General features: G+C 41.3%; 1 protein-coding gene across 1 annotated transcript; it reads right to left on the bottom strand.

Moving 5' to 3' along the window:
• Positions 1-11,593: 11,593 nt before the first annotated feature.
• On the bottom strand, positions 11,594-22,355 carry LOC104836963 (uncharacterized protein C17orf105 homolog). Its single transcript, XM_010575799.1, has 5 exons — positions 22,263-22,355; positions 18,783-18,863; positions 16,226-16,344; positions 14,177-14,366; positions 11,594-11,662 (listed from the first exon to the last, which is right to left on the bottom strand). Exons 1-5 carry the CDS (start codon positions 22,353-22,355, stop codon positions 11,594-11,596), a joined length of 552 nt encoding a protein of 183 aa, XP_010574101.1.
• Between the last annotated feature and the right edge of the window lie 329 nt (positions 22,356-22,684).

The following is a 22,684-nucleotide window of genomic DNA, read 5'->3' as shown; positions in this document are numbered from 1 at the left end:
CAACGCTGTTGGGAGAAACAAACATGACAGGAGGAGGGAGAAATACACTGAGCTCTCACTATAGATAGGAAGGAGTTGGAAAAGTTGCCCAGGGACCTTCTAGAGTGAATGGAGGTATGTGTGATTAATTTGGTCCTAGAAATGCTGCTAGTCTGTAATCCCTTAGCAATTTAATTCACTGTGCTCACAGAAGCTGAGGATACTTTTCCACTGCTTTTAGAAAACAGAGAAGTAACATTATTGGAGCTGTGGTGACTAGCTGCCTTTACCATAGGAATGATTTAGCTTGTTTTATTAGAGTCTACCTAAGAGCTGGTGAAGAAAATGTCAGCATACTTCACTATTCATATTGATAACAAAAGAGCTTGTACCACAGCTGAAATTTTTCCTGGGCTAAGAGTAAGTACCATGTTCTTGTACAACATATTCTTTCAAAGCAGGTCCCATGATCATTGTGTTAACACACTTTTAAAATTGCTTAATTTCATTTCTGCCTGTAGTATTTCTCAATTTATCCTAGCTCCCAATACTTGCAAGGAGGTATGCATGGGTGTATACATACCTGCTCATCCCTCTCTGCCAAAATAAATAAAAAAAGTCAAGAGAGACCCTAAGCTGCGTTCCTCCGTATATTAACCTAGGCCACCCTACCTGTCCTTCAAAGGCCAGAGAGAGAAATCCTGTCCTGATCTTCTGGGTTGCACTTTGCTACAGTTAAATAAATGTCACAGAAAAGTAACAAATTCCATAGAATAATCTGCCTTCCTAATACACACCTCACCAAAAAATATGGCAGGAACTGGAATGTTGCTTGTCAAGTTCAGGCTTAATATCTCATTTGTTCCCATTTGGTTCCTTAGTAGATTTTATGCTTGCCTTGGGCAATAGCAACATGTTTCTTCGTGATGAAAAGTGATCAGTTATTTGGATGCTAGCTGTAGAATGTAAGTGGCATTTCTGTTGGTTTGGCATGAGTCTTAAGAGGTACTTTTTTTCCTAACTGCTGGCTTGATTGTTCTAGCCTCTAGATTAATGCACTTTTTTGGTAGCACAGCAAACCGGCCTCGGTATGTGTTACTTTTGCTAACTGACTCACCTTTGGCATGCGTTATGCCTCACATTGGTTCTGGGAAAGCCAAGACCTGTTGACTTCTTGACTGGACATCATTCAACTGACTTCATGGTGCGTACAAATCTTCATATTTACCTGGACCTTGACCAAAACCTGCTTGGAGATCTTACAGATCCAGAAGGTTATGGCTGGAGGGAGGGCCTGTGCAGCTGAGGAGCGACTTGCAGCGAGGTCCCAGGTTCTGTCTCTCATCACCAACGTTCTCTAGTTTATCAGTCTTCATTTTTCAGTTGATGCAGGGGATTGAGTTGTGATTGCAAATGGCCAGTAAGGAATTCCCCTGGAGGAGGAAAGCTCCCAGCTGCCATAGAGCCAGTTTCTGCATGCTGTTCTGTTTCCAATCCTCCTGCCTGGCAGTGGCTGATAGGAAAGGACTGAGGCTGGGAACAGGGGATCTCACTGAGCTTTATGTGGCTCATTGGACCAAACTGTAAATTATTCTCTCTTGCACTGGGATTATCACAATCTGACCCAAAGGTCTGGGAGGCAGGACCTGCTCAGAGATGCTCTGTTTTCTTGTGTTCATTGTTAGGAGGGATGCCCTGACTCACAGCGCCTCTGGCAGCATTTTCTACTGGCAGTGTAAATTACTTGGACACTCGGGACGCAGACCCAGCTAACATGCCTTGCTTATGTTTCTGTTCAACAGCGCGGTAGGAACTTGCGAGACTTATTGCATTTGTGATACTGATTGTGGATGGGCATTAGGCCTTGTGCATGTTCAGGGTACTCCAGGCTTACTGCTCAAGGACATATATTTGTGCTGAGTAAGCACGGTAACTCCGAGTGTCCAAAATGTGTCAGTTACCACGGGTGAGTCTGATGTGCCTGGGTAATGGTTTCATTGTGCGTACAGAGCAGGGTTGCTCTGCACAAGAATCACAGGTAATGGTCACTGCATGTGTGCAGTTGTGGTAATTTAATCCTCAAAGCAGCAGGGTGAGAGATGAAAGGAGTAGAGTTGGTAGCCCTGTCTAAACAGAAAACCACGCACATGGGGCAGCTTCCTCTATCTTCCCATCCGATCTCTCAAATCTAAACAGCCTGTGCTTTCTTCTGAATGAACTCAGTCTGGTATCTGGGCTTTCAGTCTTAACGGACTCAACTAAGTTGAATTGTTTAGCCTTGCGGAAACTGAGGATTTGACAACCACTTTCTAGAACTTCACATGTTCATCACAGTCAAATTAACATGGTCACTCTCTGCAAGCAAGACACAAGTAGCTGGGCTTTAAAAGAGCTATGCATTTCACTTCCATGGGATAAAAATTCCTCCTGTGGAGCCTAGGAAGAACATACTTCTGTGATGTAAAGAGAAACTGTCTTTTCCTCCACATATAAATATATGTTTAATATCTTTATCAATGATCTGGACAAGGGGATCGAGGGCACCCTCACTAAGTTTGCAGATGACACCAAGTTGGGCAGGAATGTTGATCTGCTTGAGGGTAGGAAGGCTCTACAGAGAGATCTGGACAGGCTGGATCGATGGGTGGAGGCCAGTTGTATGAGGTTCAACAAGACCAAGTGCCAGGTCTTGCACTTGGGTCACAACTACCCCATGCAGCGCTACAGGCTTGGGAAGAGTGGCTGGAAAGCTGCCCAGCAGAAAAGGACCTGGGGGTGTTGGTCAAGAGTCAGCTGAATGTGAGCCAGCCATGTGCTCAGGTGGCCAAGAAGGCCAACGGCATCCTGGCTTGTATCAGGAATCGTGTGGCCAGCAGGACTAGGGAAGGGACCGTCCCCCTGTACTCGGCACTGGGAAGGCTGCACACCTCGAATATTGTGTTCAGTTTGGGGTCCCTCACTACAAGAAAGACATTGAGATGCTGGAGTGTGTTCAGAGAAGGACAGTGAAGCTGGTGAAGTGTCTAGAGCACGAGCACGAGTCCTGTGAGGAGCGGCTGAGGGAACTGGGGTTGTTTAGTCTGGAGAAAAGGAGACTAAGGGCAGACCTTATCACTCTCTGCAACTACCTGAAAGGAGGGTGTAGTGAGGTGCGTGTCGGTCTCTTCTCCCAAGTAAAAAGTGATAGGATGAGAGGAAATGGCCTCAAGTTGCACCAGGGGAAGTTTAGATTGGATGTTAGGAAAAATTTCTTCACTGAAAGGGTTGTCAGGCATTGGACCAGGCTGCCCAGGGAAGTGGTGAAGTCACCATCCCTGGAGGTATTTAAAAGACATATAGATGTGGTGCTTAGGGACATGGTTTAGTGGTGGACTTGGCAGTGTTAGGTTAACAGTTGGACTCAATGATCTTAAAGGTCCTTTCCAACCTAAATGTTTCAATAATTCTATTTGAGAGATTTGCTCAACACATGGAAAGATCTACAAAGATCCCAGTCACTTTTATGAACAATATAACTATACTTAGTAATTTCCCAGTCTTTCTAAGGCCATTAAAATAACTTTTGCAAATTGTGAACTGTTTATTGCTTTCTTCTGTGCAAATAAGTTTATTTCTTCAGTTGCATAATTGAGCCAAATTGTATTTCATGTTAAACGGAACACTTATTGGGGGGGGCAGCTTTAAAAGTACTAGTAAATTCAAGTAAACTAGAAAAATCCAAGCTTTTTACTGAACTTATCAAAAGAACTTTTTTAGTGAGATACACATATATGTTAACCAGACCATGCATGGTTTAAGGGGAAAAGTTTCATCTTAAAAGTTTAACCCCGCTATGTTTGGGAGCAGTGATTTGATGAAGCCTTCTCCAGACCACTAAGGTTGAAGAATAAATTCTAGAGCTGAAAAGGTGGGATGTGACGTGTACTCAGAGGTGCGGACTCTCCACGAGCTTTTGTTTAGATAAATTACTATGCAGTACTTGGCCCCTCTAATTGTTAATCACACCTGTGCCAATATGTTTGCTTGAGTTTATTTCATGCAGCTGCTGCAAGCCTGTGCCAGATGGCAACTTAGCTCTTGCAGCATCAAAAAAAGAACTGAAAGAACTAGGAAGGTCTCAGATCTCCATGTAAGGCCCTGATCCTGTAAGCAGTGGGAGTTTTCTGTGTGAAGGGCTTGTAAAGTCAAGTCTTTGCATGCTTTAACCTAATACAATTAGCCTACCCTTTGATTTTAGTGGCTTGAGCTGTTTGCCATTACAAGTGTGGTCAGATGAACAACATTTTTTAAATGGAGGCAAACATTTTAATTCAAATTTGATTATCTAATTAAGATCTAGAACCATATTTAGACAGCCAACAAAAGAAGGCTTGATTTTTTTGGTTTGCTTTTCGTCTGGAAATGCTGGGTGTCTTTGAAAACAAGATATTTTATTTGGGCATCTAATTCAAACTTCCAAATCTGAGATATTTTTTTTTTCCCACAACTTCCAAGGGGGTTTGGCATAGAGGCCATGTATCTTGTAGTGAGAATGTTCATTGCACAGAACACACAGACCAAGTATGTTGAACTCTAATGTCTACTTCTGGTACTGGAGGTAACACAGCATGCAAAATATTGTCCTTATAAGAAGACTGAATTACAAGAAAGATTTTTACAAAGTGTATGTATTTACAAACTCAGTAGCAGAAAGTGTTTATTATTCTGAGAAATTATAAACATCAAAATAAAATTGTGTTTACAGTGTAATAATTAGTTGCATCAGGATAACATGTTATATGATGGAAAAAATGTGCAAGTGTGCATCTATGCCACCCTTGGTCCTTTTCTCAGAAAGGTCAGAGGATAAAAGTATTATGCCCTGTCAGGCAGCCAGCACCATTTTACAGCTGTTATTAGTTGCACTCAGCATAGAGGAAATGGGCTCTTGCCTTCAGCTCACAAAATCAAAGCCTGAAACGAGTTGTGCAAAACATTCAGATTTGATCTCTAACGTACTTGAAATCAGTCTTGATTCAAGTCCAGACTAGCTCAATGGACTTGCACCTGTTTGCTGGAATTTTGTTTGTCTGATGTTTTCCAGCAAAGGTAAATATGAATTTTTTTTTTTTCCCCATATCTGAAGATTTGCAAACTTTTGCAGGTCTTCATGACTAGTATTATAATGTCATCTGTGTTTTGTATCATTTTTAGCTGATGCCATCAAGAGTTTGCCAATATCACTTTGATTTTTCACAGTTGAGGAAAGGCTCACTTCAGCTGATGTTCTAACTTAATCCGATGAATAGAGAGCTGCCTCCATGTACATCTGCACCGACAATTAATTTGAACCAGACAGGTGGTCTGTATCCTCATCGTGTGTCTGCCAACCTGTGTGTCATTTCATGTTTTTTAATCTATCAGTCACATTTTGTCCAGCCTAGGATGTAGCTGTGATACTGAAATGCTTTAGCTAATGGCTGCTAATATATTCTAGAAGTGTGATATAGGATGTATCAGTACTGTAAAACACAGTTAAGAAGTCTAAGCTTTAACTCAAATCAGGTAACCAAAGCTAACTAACTCAGGTTAAAACGGCAGCAAAGATGAAGTAATTTGAACTTTAAGTTCACATAAGGAGCTTGCTTTCAAGGCTGTACGAACAAGCTTAGCAAAAAGGAGACTGAACTGCCGCAAAAGACATCAACTTGAAAAGCTGCAGCGACTCTGACTAGTGGGTAACCAGTATTTCCTGAGGCTTTATACCCTCTTCGCTTGTCTTTCGGTGTGTGTTTTCACGGGTGTTTATGTAAGTGTGTCCAAGCTACGGCTGCACCCCATTTGCTATGTCGCAGCTGGCCCAAAATCCAAGGTGTGTTCTCCTCTGGAAGATGAGAGCTATGCCTGGTTAAGACCGCACTTTCTTGCACTGTAACCTGTTAGTATGTATTCTGATTTGTGCTAAGCTTCAAGCTAAGGAGTCTAGAAGTGAAATGAAGCTTGTGCTATGTAGACTGTTAAAGAGCTCAGCTGGGTTTGCTTTGCATGCTTCTGTTGGATGGAAGCCTGGCAGAGACGGGGAGACCAAATTAAACCAATTATCAATAATACGCTGTTCCAGCAAATGCTTCTGTTTCCAACAGTGTTAGCAAAGTGGCAGGAGCAATTAAAAGGCCGCAGTCACCGCAACAAAGCGCTGGCAGCTCACAAACGACGCAGCAAGCGGCCCCATGAAGGACAACCGGAGGGGGTGGGGAAGGCAGAGGCAAGAAGTGATTGTCTCCTAATAATGGGACCAATTTTCAGTGCAGCTATGCCAGCTGAGCTCCAGGGAGGCACCAGGGAATCCAGCTCAATGGGCTTTGATTTGTGCGTATGTGTATAGATTATATATGACAGGCACGGTTCCACATGCCTTCCAAATCATGGCACTGTACTTAAGCCCTAATACATAGATAATGCAGATGTGAGATAATCAAAGCAACCTTTGTCATACTGAAAACTGAAACTCTTGAGGGCAGAGTTTAATCAATGTATTATGGGAACTAAAATTCCAGCCTTACTGTAGTCATTGTGTTACTAGGTGCCATATTTAATTCATGAAGAAAACTACAAGCTTTAAAATTGAAATGAGACTCAAAATTTGCTGGTTGATGCAGAATGCAAAATTAATTTTCTGTTGGTCATGGGCATCAAAGAAATAGGTAAGAAAGAGCAAAAAATCTTTCTCATCTGTTTCTGGATTGCTTTTATCAGATTCTTAATGGTCTCAAAAAATGTTATGAGAAAACACTGCAGAAAAGTAGCTGTGATTCACTTCACAAGCTGCATCTCTGTTTTTACCGAAGGTTTTAATTCTGTTCCTTTAACAATGTATGTAAATGTCAAGCTTCTGTAGGCTGAAGAAGGATTTCAGCATTATTTAAATATATATTTATAAGAAAATTATTACTTTCCTATGGTTTTGATAATATTACCTCCTTTTTTTTCTTTTTTTCAGGCAGGTGAATTGCTAGGACGTCATAGTATATCACTTCTACATACATATATAATGGCAGTAATCATTACCCTTTTTCTTGAGCTTGTAAGTTTTCCTACAGCTTTGGCAAGATTTGCTTTAATTAAAAAAAAAAAAAAAAGAATCTGCTGATTCAAAAGAAAATACCACAGTGAAATAAATCTGGGTTATATTTGGATAATAAGGAAACAGAGGACAATGCCGGATGTGGAGGTGACCAGGATGTTCCATTCCAGCTTTCCTTCCTCATTTAACTTTTCTTTGGTTGCTCCAGTTAGAAACGGTGCATGAAGGCTGGAACAACAGCAGGCATGGAAGTTTTTCATTACCTGCCCCTCTGATAGGGTAGCACAGCAACCACCATACCTCCATCTTCCTTCCTGTGGGCTCCTTCGTTCCCATCCTGGGGATATTCTTTCTCCTGATGTCCTGTATCTTCCCCCATGTATGGTTTTATAGGTACTGTTTGCAAAGTCCCAGCAGAAGTTAGCTTGTAAATTGGAGAGCTGTAACAATACTTCAGGATGACAAATTACGCAGTGTCTTCCTGTAGCCCAACAAACTCTAGTGCTTCCACACATTGTGGATCGTATGTTTGTTCAGACTCTGGCTTTTCATCTGTAGAAAAGCAAAAGAGTAACTGGACCTCTTGTTGGCAAGGAAGTGACATCCACACATGATATTTTGAGCACCAACCTCTCACTGACTTGTGAACCTGGACCTCGAACTCTGTGGTTATCTGTGTACAGACTTAAGTAAGTGTGCTTGAATTTGCAGAAGTGGCTGGGAACAGTTGCATTTATATTTAAAAGTAGAGTTCAAAATCTTCTTATGCCTGAGCTGCTTTGCTTGCTTGATCTAGTTGGCTTGTCCTGAAATATAAATGGTGAGTTTGGAGTCAGGTGCAAATAGGACCCTCTGACTAATGTGACAGTAGCCTTTATGCCAGAGTTCCTCGTACCTATGGCGGAGGTAGCGTTTCCATCCTTCACAGTAGGGTCTATGGAGAGATGAAGCCATTTTAATACTGAAGGGACAAATCAACAGCATAAACCACAGATTTAAACAAACCACCATGCTGTACTCTGTCCTGGTAACCTCTAGTTGCTGCTACATGACACTGCTGCTTTCTTTGCACTTCTTTTGTGCTGATTTAAACACATACAAGTTAAATGTGTTAATACACATACTACATCCCTTCTTAAATAAACCTTACCATTTATTTTTAGAAACGCATTTAAAACATAGAGCAATTAAGCTGACTTCAGTGAAGTTAGCAAGGAGAGTGAAACATGAGTGTTAGGAAGGAGCAGAGATCCTCACTGTTACAGTTTTCTTACAACTTTTGTGGTCTCTCTCTCTTTTTATTTTATTTTATTTTTTTTTAAATTCAAGTTCCTGCTGGGGCATCAAGTGAAAACCCTTCAAAAGAAGGTTTCTTAACTTTGCAAGAGCAAAGGAAAACTTGAAAACATGAACCTTGCATGTTCTGTGACTGCAAAGCAAATAAAAAGATTCACAATTCAGATTTCAACAAGATTTCACAACTTTTAATGCAATAATACAAATGCAACATTTTTGGAAGGCCTGATTTATTTTTTTAAACTGCAGGCAATGTGGTTTCAACTCATTATTCTTACTTAAACTCAGGGCCTGGAAATCCAGGTGAATAGTTTTCTCCTGAAATCCTAAAAACTCCATGTTAAAAAACCACCACAACCCCACAACTGATAATTCAGGCATATTTAAGTAATATTCCTTTTATTGTGGTAAATATAAAGAAATAATAAAATGGATACACTCATACTTGGTGTTTGTCCAGTTAAAAGGGGGGGTGGTAGTGAATACCAGATTAGTCATTCCTAACTTGGACAAACCCTGATTGTGTATATATTCATAATTTTTCCATGGTAACCAACGTGGATTATTGAGTTGCGACCGTTTTGCTGGGCTCCATGTGTTTCTATTGACCCTTAGGAGAGTTATTTTGGTGTTAAATACTGCCAGGCAGTGAGTAACCATTTTTCCATTTTACTGAAGGAATATGTGGCTTTACTTCTTCCTTGCATCAGCTATGGCCTTAATCTTAAATTAATCTTCAATGAACTGATTCAACTCATTAACCCACTGGAAAACTATTCTCCTTTCTTAAAAAAAAAGAAAAGAAAAGAAAAAGAAAAAGAAAAAAAGCTTTTCTTTGTGACTTTTATCCTGGAGCTGAGCTTGCTCAGGGTTTAAAGAGCACAAATATTGGTGAAAGACAAACAGAATGGAAGAGGGGCACAAGGAGAGGGGTAAAAGGGGGAGAGTGACCTCTTGTTTCCCATGGCAGTGAGCTGGTAGTTAAGCTCAGCCCAGCCATCTTTAAAACTTCATCATGAGTTTTCTTTTGACACGGTCTGTTAATGTAAGGTTATTATATCCACAGCAATTCCAGTACAGATAAGGCTGCTAACCTGGGTTTACAATAGAAAATGGAAGCAGAATTTGACCCTCAGATTCACATTTCCTGTAACTCTTAGCACTGTTTTTGTAGTGGTATTTCAGGTCTCTCTTGTTTCAAGTATTAGCTTGTAATCATACCAGTGTTTCAGTAGCAAAGTGTTTTAACTTTGGAGCCAGGGATTTGAAGAGAGTAACATTTCTACTTATTTGTAAGGCAAGTGGCATTTGGTCAAACATTTTAGGTTATTATGATCCCACTCTGAAGCTTTTAAAGAAGAAAAGGAAACACAAATTTTGTTTGGTTCAATGGTGCAACTTGTTCAGGATAGCTGGCCCCTTACAGAGTGACCTGATGATCCAACCTGGAACCACATGAAGCGGGGGACATCAGGGGTGTTTGACTTCAGCCATAAAGGCATAGGACATTTTCTTTAAGAAATAGGATTGCTAGCAAAGCCAAGCTGGCATTTTCCTTCTGATAGTGAGGGAAGTTTTGGTTCATTAACTTACTGTCTTTTTGGCTCTTGTTAAAGGGTGCATAACCTCTCTTTTAGAAACGAGCTACTGTTGGAGGGACCAGTTGACGTGTGCTTGCCCGATGCGATTGCTGTAACAGAGGTGTGCAACAAAGGCTGAGTTTGTCTGTCCTTGTACTCTCCCATCACGGCTGGTGGCTTGAGATGACCTCCGTCCAGCCACGGAGCCCTGTGGCTGGCCACCACATGGGGGTCACCCCCTCTACGCTGGCTCTGGGCATACTCAATGCACTCTAGGACATATATTGCCGCTGAACATTGGGCCAGTCCCACTATTGCTTTGGGCAAACAAGAATCCTTTTTCCTTCTTGACCCAGGCACTTAGGGACGGTGAAGCTTTTCTCTCTAGCATGGTGGGTTTGGGGATCCTGCCCTGGGAAGCTGTGAATTTTCTGAAGCCAGGAGTTCACAGTTGTACAGCAGAGTCACTGACGTACTGGAGGGTTGGTGTTTATGGTAGCTGTTATTTCTAATCTCGGTTCAGTACTATAAAGACATAGTCTTGTATTTTAGAGTTTCTGTGCTTCAGAAACTAAGTTTTCATCATTAGCACTTCAAACATTATTCACTGATCCATATTGCAAATGAGAAAGGAGAGAATGTCTTAGAAAGCATTTACCAGTGCCAGGAAGTAAATAGTTATTGCTGGGGTGTCTGCTTGGAAAGTTGGCAGCCTCCAAAATTATTACAGGTGAAATTCTACTTCAGATAAAGCAAGAGCTGATATTGGTTCAATGCTTGGTTTTGACTGATACCTCTTCTGAGAGAACTGCTGCTACCCCGCTTGGCTATGCTAAGACCAGTTTGTGATTTTAATACACATTTTCTTTTGAAGAAGTGTAATTAAAAAACAAGAAATATAGAACATGCATTTCAGAACGGAAGCGTCTGTCCCCTGAACTGTATAGATCAATGATGGTCTAAAAGCGTGGCAGATGATAACATGCAGAGAGCTGATGGGTCACGTGGTGCTGTTTCTCCTCATTTCAAGCTGCTAAATCCCATCAAAAGGGAAGCTAGAAACAAATTTTATGTTATTTTCAGTATTTTCACTCTGTGAATCCAATTACCGTGACTGACACAAGCACTGCATAAAATCATGAGTAAAGAAGAAGTGTTGCGGTGGTGGGAGGGCATTAGTCCACCGAGCGCTCTCCCTTGTTCATGGCAAGTGGCTCAGAGGCTTCAGAGAGCCTCAAAGTTTTTCTAACACCCTCACTCTGTATTTACTGTCGGCCAACTGGTCCTCACTGGAGAGACCTTGGATACCGAGACGAAAATTGTCATGTGGGAAAAAAGCCCAAATCTTAATCAGCTCAATTAGTTATGTTACAGTTGCTCACTTACAGTCCTTTTCCCAGTTAGGCTCCTTCTTTGCTCGCAGTTATGAACCCAGGCAAGTTTTGTTGGTAATTATAAGGGAAATAGCTTTTATGTCATTTTGCTTTATGTTTTTTTTCACTGTACTGAAAACACAGTGTCTTTAATATCTTTACTCTTACAGAATACTTAAACCCCTAGTATCCTAAACTATATGAGTCCTTCCACCTGATTCTCCCAGGTACCCCAGCTCATTCTGGATTTCTGCTTACAATTTTTGCTGAGTTCAGCTGCATAGCTGAAAAGGTTACCACCCTCACAAGTCCAGTCTTTTCTGATGCTGGAAGTTATCATCTGCATAGGAACAGCGGTATTTGAACTTAAACTGCAGAAATCAAGGTATGCTGATGCACAGGGTCACAATCTTAAAATGGGCTCGCAACCCCTCTGTTCTGCTGGTCCACCACACCAGGAAAGGAGTGACTTCCAGAATAAGGGCAAAGCAGAAGGCTGAGGACAGTAAAATTTCCAAATGTCATCGTTATCCAAGAGGGAGTGAGAGCCCTTTGCTACTTTCTAAATTGCTTTCACAGGAGACTACTGGAATAACGCTATTTCTGAAACTCTGTCTTGTTCTAGTTCTTCTTTCCCGTTCCATGGTGGACATGATCTCTTTCTTTTTCCTTCCTCTTACTTTTCACACCTTCTAGTTTCAGTTGCTTTTCTCTTTTTCTGTGTTGTTTAGATGTTTGTTTTTTAAATTGTTCTTCCTGCCAGAAAAGAGAAATCAATATAAATATATGTAGAATAAAGAACCTGTCACTACCTTGATTTTCCAACCTTCCATGATTTGTTTTCAGGATTATTCCTTTGGCACCAAAGCTCAGTTAGCAAAGAAAGGTGACAAGTGCTTGCTGCTGATACTACTGCTGTCCCCTTCCAGAGCAAAGGAAGGGAATTCTTCCTTTCTTTCATTTATTAGAACTGCCTGAGCCACCAGAGTCGGAACAATTTCCATCGGTCAGGCCAGTGGGTAGGCTGGCTCAGATAAATCGTTTCTTCAGTTGGGATCAGTGAATAATGTCCTTATATAAAAAAGGTTCTCACTTTCTCCTGCTGTTATAGCATAGCTGTAACCACTAAAAAGCTTTAAATTGCAACAGGGGGAGAGCAGAAGAATGCTTGATGGAAGAAGCATGACTTGTCATTTATTGAGGTTGACCATGGGCTGGTGTCAGGTGAACTGTAAAAGCATAGAGGGATCACCCAGTAGCACAAGTTATTGCAGATCTTGCCAAATACTTCCACTGAGCCAATTTTCAGCTGTAACTTTACTGGATTTCCTTGGGTCACCTGAAGAGGTCTGTGGCAGGTATCTGCATCAGGTTTGCTTATTTGTCTTTTAAATGTCCTTCAAAATGGCTCAACCATTTCTGAAAGGGAGACTGGAAAAAGGTGTTTTCTAGTGACTACTTCTTAAAGATGTTCTAGTACCTATTAATTACAGAGCCCAGACTTAACAGTCGTTGTAGGGAAGGTTGCAGGGTATGTTTACTTTGCCATAATTTTGGTACTTTCTGACTATGAAGGGCCTGGCTTTACAACCTTACTATTTTTAATATAATTCTTTGGTTTGTAATGATACCTCCACAGCAATTAAAGCTGCCTAGTATTTTCCATTATCAAAGCCTCTCTTTTAGTTGCATGTTTCTTCGTCAAGTCTTAACTGTTTGGGTTGAAGCTTTCTATATTTGCTTTCTGCCTCAGACTGAATAGTTTTGGGAAGCTTTAGTAAAAATGATATAGCTGTACTCAAGAATTGTCTCCAGACAGAAGTTGGGGAGAGGTTGTTTCTTGTTTGCAGTGCCATAATTTTTATTGCTTTTTCTTTCGAGTGCTTTGCCTTTCCTGAGCAAATCCTCTGGAATTAGAACTGGGACCAAAGATTTGGCAAAAGGATAGTCCCGGGATAAAAGAAATACCACTTACTGTTCTCCAAAGACTCAGACAGATTTGGATGAGCTACATCTTTGAAAATCTTTTTACATACGTTCAGAAAATACAGACCTCAAAAAGATTTGTTTCAGTGGCCTCAGGCTGGAGGTAGTAGGTAAGGTAGTGAATATAGGGAATATATATATAGTGAATATGAGTCGCACCCATATATATTGAATCAGTCTTGCATGACAGAGGACATACCTCCCAAATGAAGACCCACGACTGTGGAGGCCCGGCAGTTCAAGGTGATAGGGAGGATGGGTAAAGGCAGAGCTGATGCCAACTCTCTGCCCGGTGGGCAGTGCTGCACCTTCCCTCTGCTTTGTTTGGGAGGAAAGTTGGGAGTTTGTGAGTTAGCGGGCTCAAAGCCAGGGAGTTTGGACATGGAAGGATTAAGGACAGTCAATTTTCTTTCTCTGGGAAAACTTGCCAATACCTCATATAGCTGTTCTGCTGTTGTTTTCTTTACCTCTGTTACTAAAGAAAATAAGAAGTTGGTTACTTTGCACAGAATGGCCAGCGTACGTTTTGGAGCCCTCAATACATATGCCCACTTGGTCACCTTAAATGTTGCTGCAGTGGTTGACTGTTTCTCTCAGGGAACTGGTAAGCCATTGGGGTTTTTTTTTAATTATTTTTAGATTTATTTCTGAAAGCGCTGTCTCTCCATGGTGGACAGTCTGATTGTAGAAACTACAGCACTTACAAATCACCTAATAAAGCCTGAAGAGCGGTCTGGGATTCATTTGATAAGAGTGGCTGTGTAAATGAAAGGCTGTTAATTGTGCGGCTGGCTGCCACGTGCGGTTAATCCCCAGCACGAAAGCGCAGTGAAATGCGCTCTACGGGCAGTTCCGATCCAGAAATAACCGGGAAGGAAAGAACAGAAGCTCAGGGCTACCTTTCGGCTTTGTGATTTACACCACCCACGAGGATATCTCACAATGTTGGCCATGTATTTTTCAGCTCGTTGCCAATCCTCATGCCATCGCTGAACTTGATACTGAGGCTGGGACTTTGTAATCCTATCCAGAATGGCACGGTTCTGGTTCACTCTCCGCAGCTCCTGCTTTCGTTTTTCTCCATTTACACTAGAGGGAAAAAGCATACAAGCAGAATCAAACTTCTTCACGCTTGTTCGTGTTCCCATGCCTGGGAACTCAGAATGTGGAATATCTGTCAAACTTGCGTCAGGGGAAAATTTGCCTAAGATTTTATACCTCTCCAACAGGGACTTGCTCCTCCTTGATCTGCATTAACCGGCCCTTGCAACCCAATCCTTTTGTCCTTCTTAAGAGGCCAGTCTTTGTTCAGTATCTTCCAAACGCGCCCCTGCCTGTATGGAGGTTTGGTACATTTTACAAGAGGAAAAGTGTTAGTTCTATCTTGGATTAATGCCGACCCTCCAGTCTTGGAATTGCCATAGTGCGGTACTGTAGGGGAGGGCATGGCTGGTGCCTGAGCTGCTTAACAATCAATTTCAGTTACTTTGGTTTATACGTTTATTTTGGGTACAAATCTGATGTACCGAGTTGGGAAGCATGAAGATAATGGAGATAAGCATACTGCCTCAAATGCCTTGGAAACTTTCTTTGATTTCTTAGACTGTAATTTCCCAGGCAGCTGAGCTGATCTCATAGCAGTCTCCCACCAAAAAAGGGAAGGACTTGCTCTTTTCCTTCCCCTGCTCATCTCCCCAGTGCTCCCAGCTGTGTGGTCTTCTCCACCCCTTGCATTAGCACTGGAACTCATCACTTTGCAGAAAGTGGCAGAAAAACTATCCAGGTTTGTTTGGTTTTGTTGGGTTATCTTCCTGCTGCTGTCTCAAGTTTAATTAGCTAATGGAGAGATTTGATGAAAACCAGAGTTGACCCAAAGAAAACAAAAGTTTGCCACTTGAATCAGGAAGGGAGAGAGGGAGTAAAAAGGGGCAGGATGCTGTGCTCCTTCCATATCTCGTGGAATTGCACCTTTCGCAGCAGAGTTAACTGATGCTTGTTGGTGCCTGCACTGATCTGGATATTATTCACTAGTGACAAGCCATAAGTGCTATGATGTGGATTTGCATGATGTAGACATGACCAACTCTGTTTCAGATAATTTCTGTCTTCCCAAGGAACTGTGCAAATGTCAGGATATTTGTGACAGTGATGTGTACTGAGTTCTGCCTAGGTCACATGCACCTGAGCTGCGTTTTGCTGTCTGGAGACACTTTAGGGCCTGATGAGCAGTCAGTCTGTCATGAAGTCGTCTGTCTGTAAATGAATCACAGGAGGTAACAGCTGCTACCTGAGTTTTACAAACCATTCTCTCCACTTCAAAAGCCTGTCCTTGTTGTTACTGGTTTGCTGTGCCCTATTCGGGGTGTGAATTTCCTCCTGAATCAAAAAATATTCTCTCTGGTTCTCTCTGGTGATAAATCCTCAAGGCATATTTTGCTTGGTCTCCTTTGAGCAGTAAATTATATTTTCACTTCTGCCTGCTTCCTGCTCCACTTTTCTTTTTTATTTTAATTCTATTTTTTGCTCTGTTTTTATTTCATCTCTAAGCTTTGGATCTCCCTCTTTCCGGTGGTGTCTGCAGGAACAACTGGCAAAGTCAGCAGCAATGACTCACTTAGCAGGAACAACAGCTTTGCTGAGACATAATAGGTTTGCTTCATTTATTTCCTTAAAGTAGGGCAATGTTCTCCCTCTTTTTTTTTTCATTCCCTCAGTTATTAAACTGAAAAACTAATTTAAAGCCATCTTCTCTACAACAGAGGGTGGGAGGAAAATGACCTGGCATTGGATTTCATGTGACAGGTCAAGCAAATGGCTTTCTGAAGTGTTGATTATACCTTAGGCTGCCTTTTAAAATACATGTCCTCACAGAGCAGTTTATCCTTAGCTATGTTTGTCACTGGGAAGGTAACTTGATAACTACATAGAAATAGTGCTGCTGATGTTACCTCTTGGCCTTATAGTCATTTTTGTTGTCGATTTGTCCCTTTGTTCTCATGATGCAGGACATCTTCTCCAGCAGCAAACGGTTGTCTCTTTCGATGACGGAAAGTCGGTCTTCCTCCAACTTTATATACAGAAAGGATAAAGAAATGCTTCTGTTTTTACAAGGCCATAGCAAGCAGCAGTGGTGTACCATGGATACCTAACAGGGTGTTCAAAATTGCTGTCCCCTTCCGTACACAGAGTGTGACAGACACTGATCACGTAAAGCTCTGTGCTAGTGTTGAGAGAACCCTTTGTTTCACCATTTTAATGGTGACGCAGGGAGAGAAAGCCCTTTGCAATGCTGTGAATTTGACCCTGAAACACTTTCCTGCAACCGCAGCAGCAGCCTGAGTGATTAGCAAATGCATTTCATCAGGGTAAGCAGAATTTCTATAAATATTTTCAATGTATTTTCCAGGATCATCATTATCATTTGTGTCTCTAGCAGCCTTCACAGACTCTCACCAAAATCTGGGCTTGTGATGGACAGTGTACAAACACATGACAGGACTTATCCAGACTCCTCTGAAGTCAATGGGACGCTTTCCATTATCTTCGGTAGGCTTTGGATCAAATGGTAATTTTTCCATTGACTTCAGTGAGATTTGGATCAGGTCCAGTTGCAGGCCATTTTTGTCCTGCAAGCTAGTGTAAGAAGAGAAGCAACAACTGGATGTAACGAAGAAATGGAGAGAGGTGTATGAAGCAATATAAGCTAGTTCTGTTCATCGTTAGCATGACTTTAAGCCTCTTTAAATTCGATTTTAAAATGGAAGATATTAATAATCTCAATCTCTGAAGTTAACTGTGTCAAAAATGGGATGAAAATTGAACGAGTCCAGTGGAGGAGAGAGCATCCCTTTGGATATCCTGGCGCATTGTCTAATTTGTAAAAAATGTGACCATATTGTTTTTCAAAGAACACAAATCCATGCTAAAAGTGTGTTTGTGAGAACTGGGGAGGAATGGGGGTGATGGTGAAGAGAGAAACTTATTTTCAAGGTTATCTGAGTCCCAAGAATGCCTTCTCCAGCCGGGCTGAGTTGGAGGTGACCAGAGAGGCTGGATGGAGGAAAGCAGGGAAAGCACGCTTGTAGCTGAGCTTCAACACCTCGTTCTCAAAAGCTTCTCAGAACAGAATCCCTGAAGAAATAGTCTTGTTTTGAGCATGCTGATTCACTCTTCTCCTTTCTCCCCTATTTTTCCTGTATTTGATTCTAGGCACTCCAAAGATATTGCAAGTCCTCTATAAAATGAATAGGAAACCCTGTTCATCCTGCTCTGATAGTTTTGAGTGACTAATGTTAGAGCAGCAGGTTTCTGTAGGGAATCTAGCACATCTGCCTTGTTTGCTGGGGTTTTTAACCAAAGTGGGTCAGATCCTGGTCACGCTGTAGTATAAAGGTACCTAAAACTGGTGCATTAAGTAATCCCATCAGGCCCTGAATAATCCTGAGGAGAATGATAATAAAGAAGAACTGGTTACTAGAAGACTGCAACATTACAGGTTTGGTTTTTTCTTTCTTTCCGTAGCAGTTTGGAAAGGAGGAGGATGAGAAAGAGACTAGGACAGTCTCACTTCTAGGTATCAGGACCTGTGGTTCAAAGGAATGTGCCTGAGAGTAGTGGGTTCCTGCTGGTGGTTTTTTTGTTAACTTCTGGGGGGGTTATGCAGTGTTTCATTTTCAAAGGAACTTTATCAGCATTATTTTTACAGTAATAGGAAAAAATTAACAACAGCAATTTAATCCATGTCCTAATATAGCATATGATTTTATGCATGGAGGAGAAATGAATTGTTTTGCTAGTGAAATGATTTTAAGGTGCCTGGGGATTATTATGTTGCAGTGAGATGATAAACAATTTTAAGGAAATTCATTCTGAAGTCCTTACATGGGCTGTGCTCCCATTGCCTGAGGGGCACTGCATTAGAAATTAAGTCTTTGACAGGGTTTAGCTGCACGTATTTTCTACTGTGCTCACGTTTGGGTTTTTTTAATTGTTGTTGTTTCCTTTTAGTGACCAGAGTTAATTAGGTAACAATTTATTTTCCACTCTCATCTTTAATAAAAATTTGCCTCTTGGGAGCAGTAAGATTTTGAAGGATAACTGCCAGTCAAGGCTACCCATTGTTATTTCTTGTGCTTTGAATATGTTAACATCCTATTATTCAGTTCATTGCTCTGTGTGTATCTTGGTGATTGTGCTATTCTTGTTATTGGTGATGTTTTTTTCATGGTTGTGCAGAAGTACCTTTTAGGAGGCTATTTGAACATTTTAGCACTTGTTAATCTGAAGCGCTCTGATTTCATCAATAATCATAAAGATAAAGTAAGTTATTTAATGGTGCTGGGAGTGTGCTATTCATGGATCCTGATAGTCCTGTCGCAACAATCACTGCACTGAGGAAAAAAGAAAGGCCCTGAAATTGTGACCATCTGGTAGTCTCTTTGTTTTCTTTGAGAGGAGACGTGAAGGTAAGCATGCTAGTGTTCAGTGAAATAGCCAATACTGTACCTTCAGCTTCCCTAACTTCAGATGAAGGTGACTGTATATTGCAGGGGCACTTGTGTCCACTAATGGTTTTGCTGCTTGGATCTGCAACAGAAATGAAATGTTTATCCATTTTTGTTGGAAATACCCTTGCATATAATTACAGGAAATCTTTTGATTCTCATGTTCTCTTTTGTTAGCCAGCAGTAACACTATTAAACATATGATTCATTATACCAGCAAAGCCAGACTTGCCCAGAAGAAGAGCAGTGGATAACGAAAATGTTAAAGGCAGTTGTTCTAGAGTCTGCTGGAGATGCAAAGGCTCTTTATGTTGGAGAATTGTAAAAATACGTGCAGTCTGATTACAGTGGTGTTGATGTTATGATACAGGAAAGACTGTATAAAAGAAGGCAGGCAGTTTTTATTAGGCATCCAGCAGAAATAAAAAGGCTAGTGTAAGAAAGCCCTAGGTACTCCTAAGCTGTGCCAGGTCCTGCAAAGGGATGCGCATTTAGGATGCTGCCAGAAAGAGGTAAGAATACTGGGAAAGGACTTCTTGTGTTGAAAGTATTCCCAGGCCTCCTCTTATTAGCACTCAGAATGATCATCAAAAGCAAACTGTGGATCTAATTATTCTAATGGAGTTGGTAGTTCAGTGGCACAATAATATTTATTTCCATCCTGACCTAAATAGCCATGCAATATATGAGGAAGAAGAATAATCTATGGGCTGTCTTGGACTGAATAAACACTGTGGAAGAAAAGCTGGTGGTGGGGAGTGGAGTGAGACAGGATTTAGAGGGGAGACCGCTCTCTCTCAGACTGGAGTCCTGTGGGGAGTGAGGCTGGATCAGTTAAAATAATGGTACCATGATTTTTGTTGTGAAATACATGTGATAAACGTTCTCCCTCTGTCACACCTCATAGCAGGCAGACTCAGTCATACAGAAAGAAGAAAGAAATACTTGCTCTTTTAAAAAAAAAAAGAGGCTGCCAAGTAAGAGCAGCAGGCCCAGCACCAACGCAAACCCGACGCAGCAGGGCAGGACCAAAGCACTGCCCGAATCCAGAAGTTTTCCACGTCTCTTTCTGTAGCAGCTTTGCAATGAGCCAAGGACCAGGCTTGAATCCCTGATGGCAGACCTGCCATGAATTCTACCAGGACAGGTTCCTTGCTTTTATAACAGGGCAAATAATTTACAGGGACAATGTTTAGCAGTGTCTAGCTTTGTCCAAAATTCACTTGAACTGCCTGGCTTCTTGTGAAAACATTCAGCTGCTTTTGTGGGGCAGTCGTCTCCAAGGAGGCGGGATCCCAGAAAGGGCTAACTGCTCTCAACTCCACCTGAGTGCAGGGGGAGATGAGGGTGCTCTTCTTAATCCGTTCTAGATCCCATCACGTTAAGTAGCTGATTTTTATTGGATAGCAGAACTACACTTGGTAAATCTCTGAGGGTTTTGGCGGTTTTGGCTTCTGCTCTCTCCTCTGCTTCTCCAGGTGCTTTAAATTATCATGCTATTAAGTTATTTTAAAAATAACTTAAAGAAGACATGCGATTTGTAAAAGAGGGTTGTTATTGTATCAGTCAGTAGAAATCACAGGGGTGAAGAATAAAATGTGATATTTATGCAAACCCTGATTTTGATTTATAGATATGCGAACTGCTTCAGACTTGAACCAACAAAAGGTGGGGTTAGAAACAAAATTTCTTCGGTGGAATTCATATCAATATAATTTCATTTTCTGGAAAGTGTTATGATTAATCTCTGTCTTGTCCTTATATGCACAACTGTAAAAGGTAAAACCTGGTATTTTTTAAGCCCACCCTGATCTCTGTTGTGACACTTTACAGAGCTGTGATGGTTTTGGACCCATTTTGTATCTAATTCTATGCAGAATGTTGCAGAGAGGAGATGCAACTGTTTTTCCACCCCCCATTCCTTTCTTCCGTTAAGAAAATAACAAAAATATTCAGACTGGAAGCATTTGCTCTTGTGTACATAAAAACATGCTGATATTTTTTGTACCTTTGCATCACGGAGAAAATTATAACTTATCCCTAAACTTTGCCATCTTTTTAGTGGTCTTCTCCAGTAAGTGTACCCTTTTTTTTTTTTTTTTCTAAAATGTTACCTTTTTTCCTTCCTTGCTCCCTATTTTTCCCCTTTCTCTCTTTGGTTCATTTGTTTGTGACCTCCTTCAATGCAAAGCCTGCACATCACCAAGCAGAGGCCCTAACGTTTTCCCAGAGTGTTCCCTGTCTCTCTTGGCAGAGCAGAAGCCCGTGCCAGGCGTGGGCTGTGTCATTCAGGACAACCTGCTGAATTACCCTGCTGCCTTCAGGTACCCCAGCCCGCAGGTACCGCCGCTCTGGTAGCTGGCGTTCACCGCAGCAAGCCTGAATTTGTGCCAGCAGAAGGCATGGTGAAATTTCTGGGCAACTAGCGTGGGAATTTCAGAGCGTGCCAGCATGACAACACAGGGACACTTGAAAAGGCCGCTCTTTCGCCATGGGAGACCTCGTTAGTCACTACTAGAGCTGTGTGTGAACCCTGTAATAAGGAACAAAATTCTGTACCTTCTAGCCATCCTTTGCCCAACATGATAGTTACTCTTTCTCTTATCTTGCGCTCAGAAATTAACACTCGTGTTTAACCCAAGAGCAGTTGAGTCGTGGGAAATGTTTTTCTCTATAAATACATTTCTTCACTATATATCGTGATGATATCTAACCTTTATTCTTGGTCTCTGAATGCCTTAGCGCATATATGAAGTGCTCTGTATGCTGAACAAAGGAGAGTTCTGTAGGCACAGCGGATGCTGGGAGTATTTCAGCTACACTAATACCAGTTCCCTGCTGTAAAAGAGCCACTGTTTAAATAGCCACGCTTATATATGATAGTAAGCCTCGCGAGGTTAATTCACACAGGAGGAAATTTATTTATTTCATTATTGTCAATTTGGTTAGAAAAAGATGTCAAATTCAATTCTCTACCTCATCTTTAACTTTTTTCCACCTGCAAGTCAAATTATGGGAACAATGGAAGGAAGGAAGGAAGGAAGGAAGGAAGATATTTTTATACAGTTAATGAAACAGACCCAGTCTGGAAATAATGAAGAACTATTTCTTCGTATTAAAGCTAATGATATTGCGATACAATCTTTCTAAGGCAGCAATACAGTTGAATCATCGCTGATGGTATTCACTACTTACGTATTTTCAAGAGGGAGCAGTCCTGCATTATTACTGATCTGGAGCAGAAGACCGACAGAATCATTTTCACTTCTAAATTTGGTGAACATCATTGTGATAACTCTAAATGCACACAAAAGCTATACCTGTATTTGCTGGACATTCTTAAAATGTGTCTCTTGTACCTTATCGCTGATTAGTAGCTTTCACGACAGTATTAAGAATAAGTAGAGAGATGCTGTAGCCTTTTTGGGTAAGCTTATTCTTTCATGAAGGCCTCGGCTCTTTATCAAACAGTTATACCTACCCTTTTCTTGTGTTCTTCATACTTTGCTTTGTCCCATTTTAGCTGAAGATATTTGTTGCCACAGGGTAAAATTGGCTGGTAGGCTCGATGCATCTTGCATGAAATAAAGCATCTCTGAATCTGGGCTTTTTAAAAAAAAAAAAAAAAAGTATGAGTAATACCAGTCTGAGCCTTTCCTAAAGCAAAGCCCTGGAGACTTGTGGTATGTTTGTAGCCGGTCACGTGGGGGTTGTCATGGCATCGCTGCTCAGAAAAAGAATGAATAGCTGGTGGTAGCATTTCAAACAATACATTTAAGGAATAACAAACAAGAACTGAATGTTATAGCAAAGCATTCCAAAGAGTACTTTATTAATATATGAAATAGATTACCAATTATGCTTCAGTAACCAGACCTACCTTCTGCTGTGAAGGAAAGACGG

This window comes from Haliaeetus leucocephalus, unplaced genomic scaffold (genome assembly GCF_000737465.1).
Source record: "Haliaeetus leucocephalus isolate CR32 unplaced genomic scaffold, Haliaeetus_leucocephalus-4.0 Scaffold495, whole genome shotgun sequence".
NCBI lineage: Eukaryota > Metazoa > Chordata > Aves > Accipitriformes > Accipitridae > Haliaeetus > Haliaeetus leucocephalus.
Note: the sequence above shows the minus strand (reverse complement) of the source record. Positions and strands in the feature narration are given on the sequence as shown.

Bases quoted from the DNA above. Each gene is read 5' to 3' on its own strand.
- LOC104836963 (XM_010575799.1), bottom strand. From the start codon at position 22,355: ATGCATCGAGCCTACCAGCCAATTTTACCCTGTGGCAACAAATATCTT. The intron at 14,367-16,225 runs GTAACATCAGCA...TTTTCCCTCTAG, and splicing joins AATGACTATAAGGCCAAGAG to TGTAAATGGAGAAAAACGAA. The intron at 11,663-14,176 runs GTAGCCCTGAGC...TGATTTCTGCAG, and splicing joins GTAAATCACAAAGCCGAAAG to TTTAAGTTCAAATACCGCTG.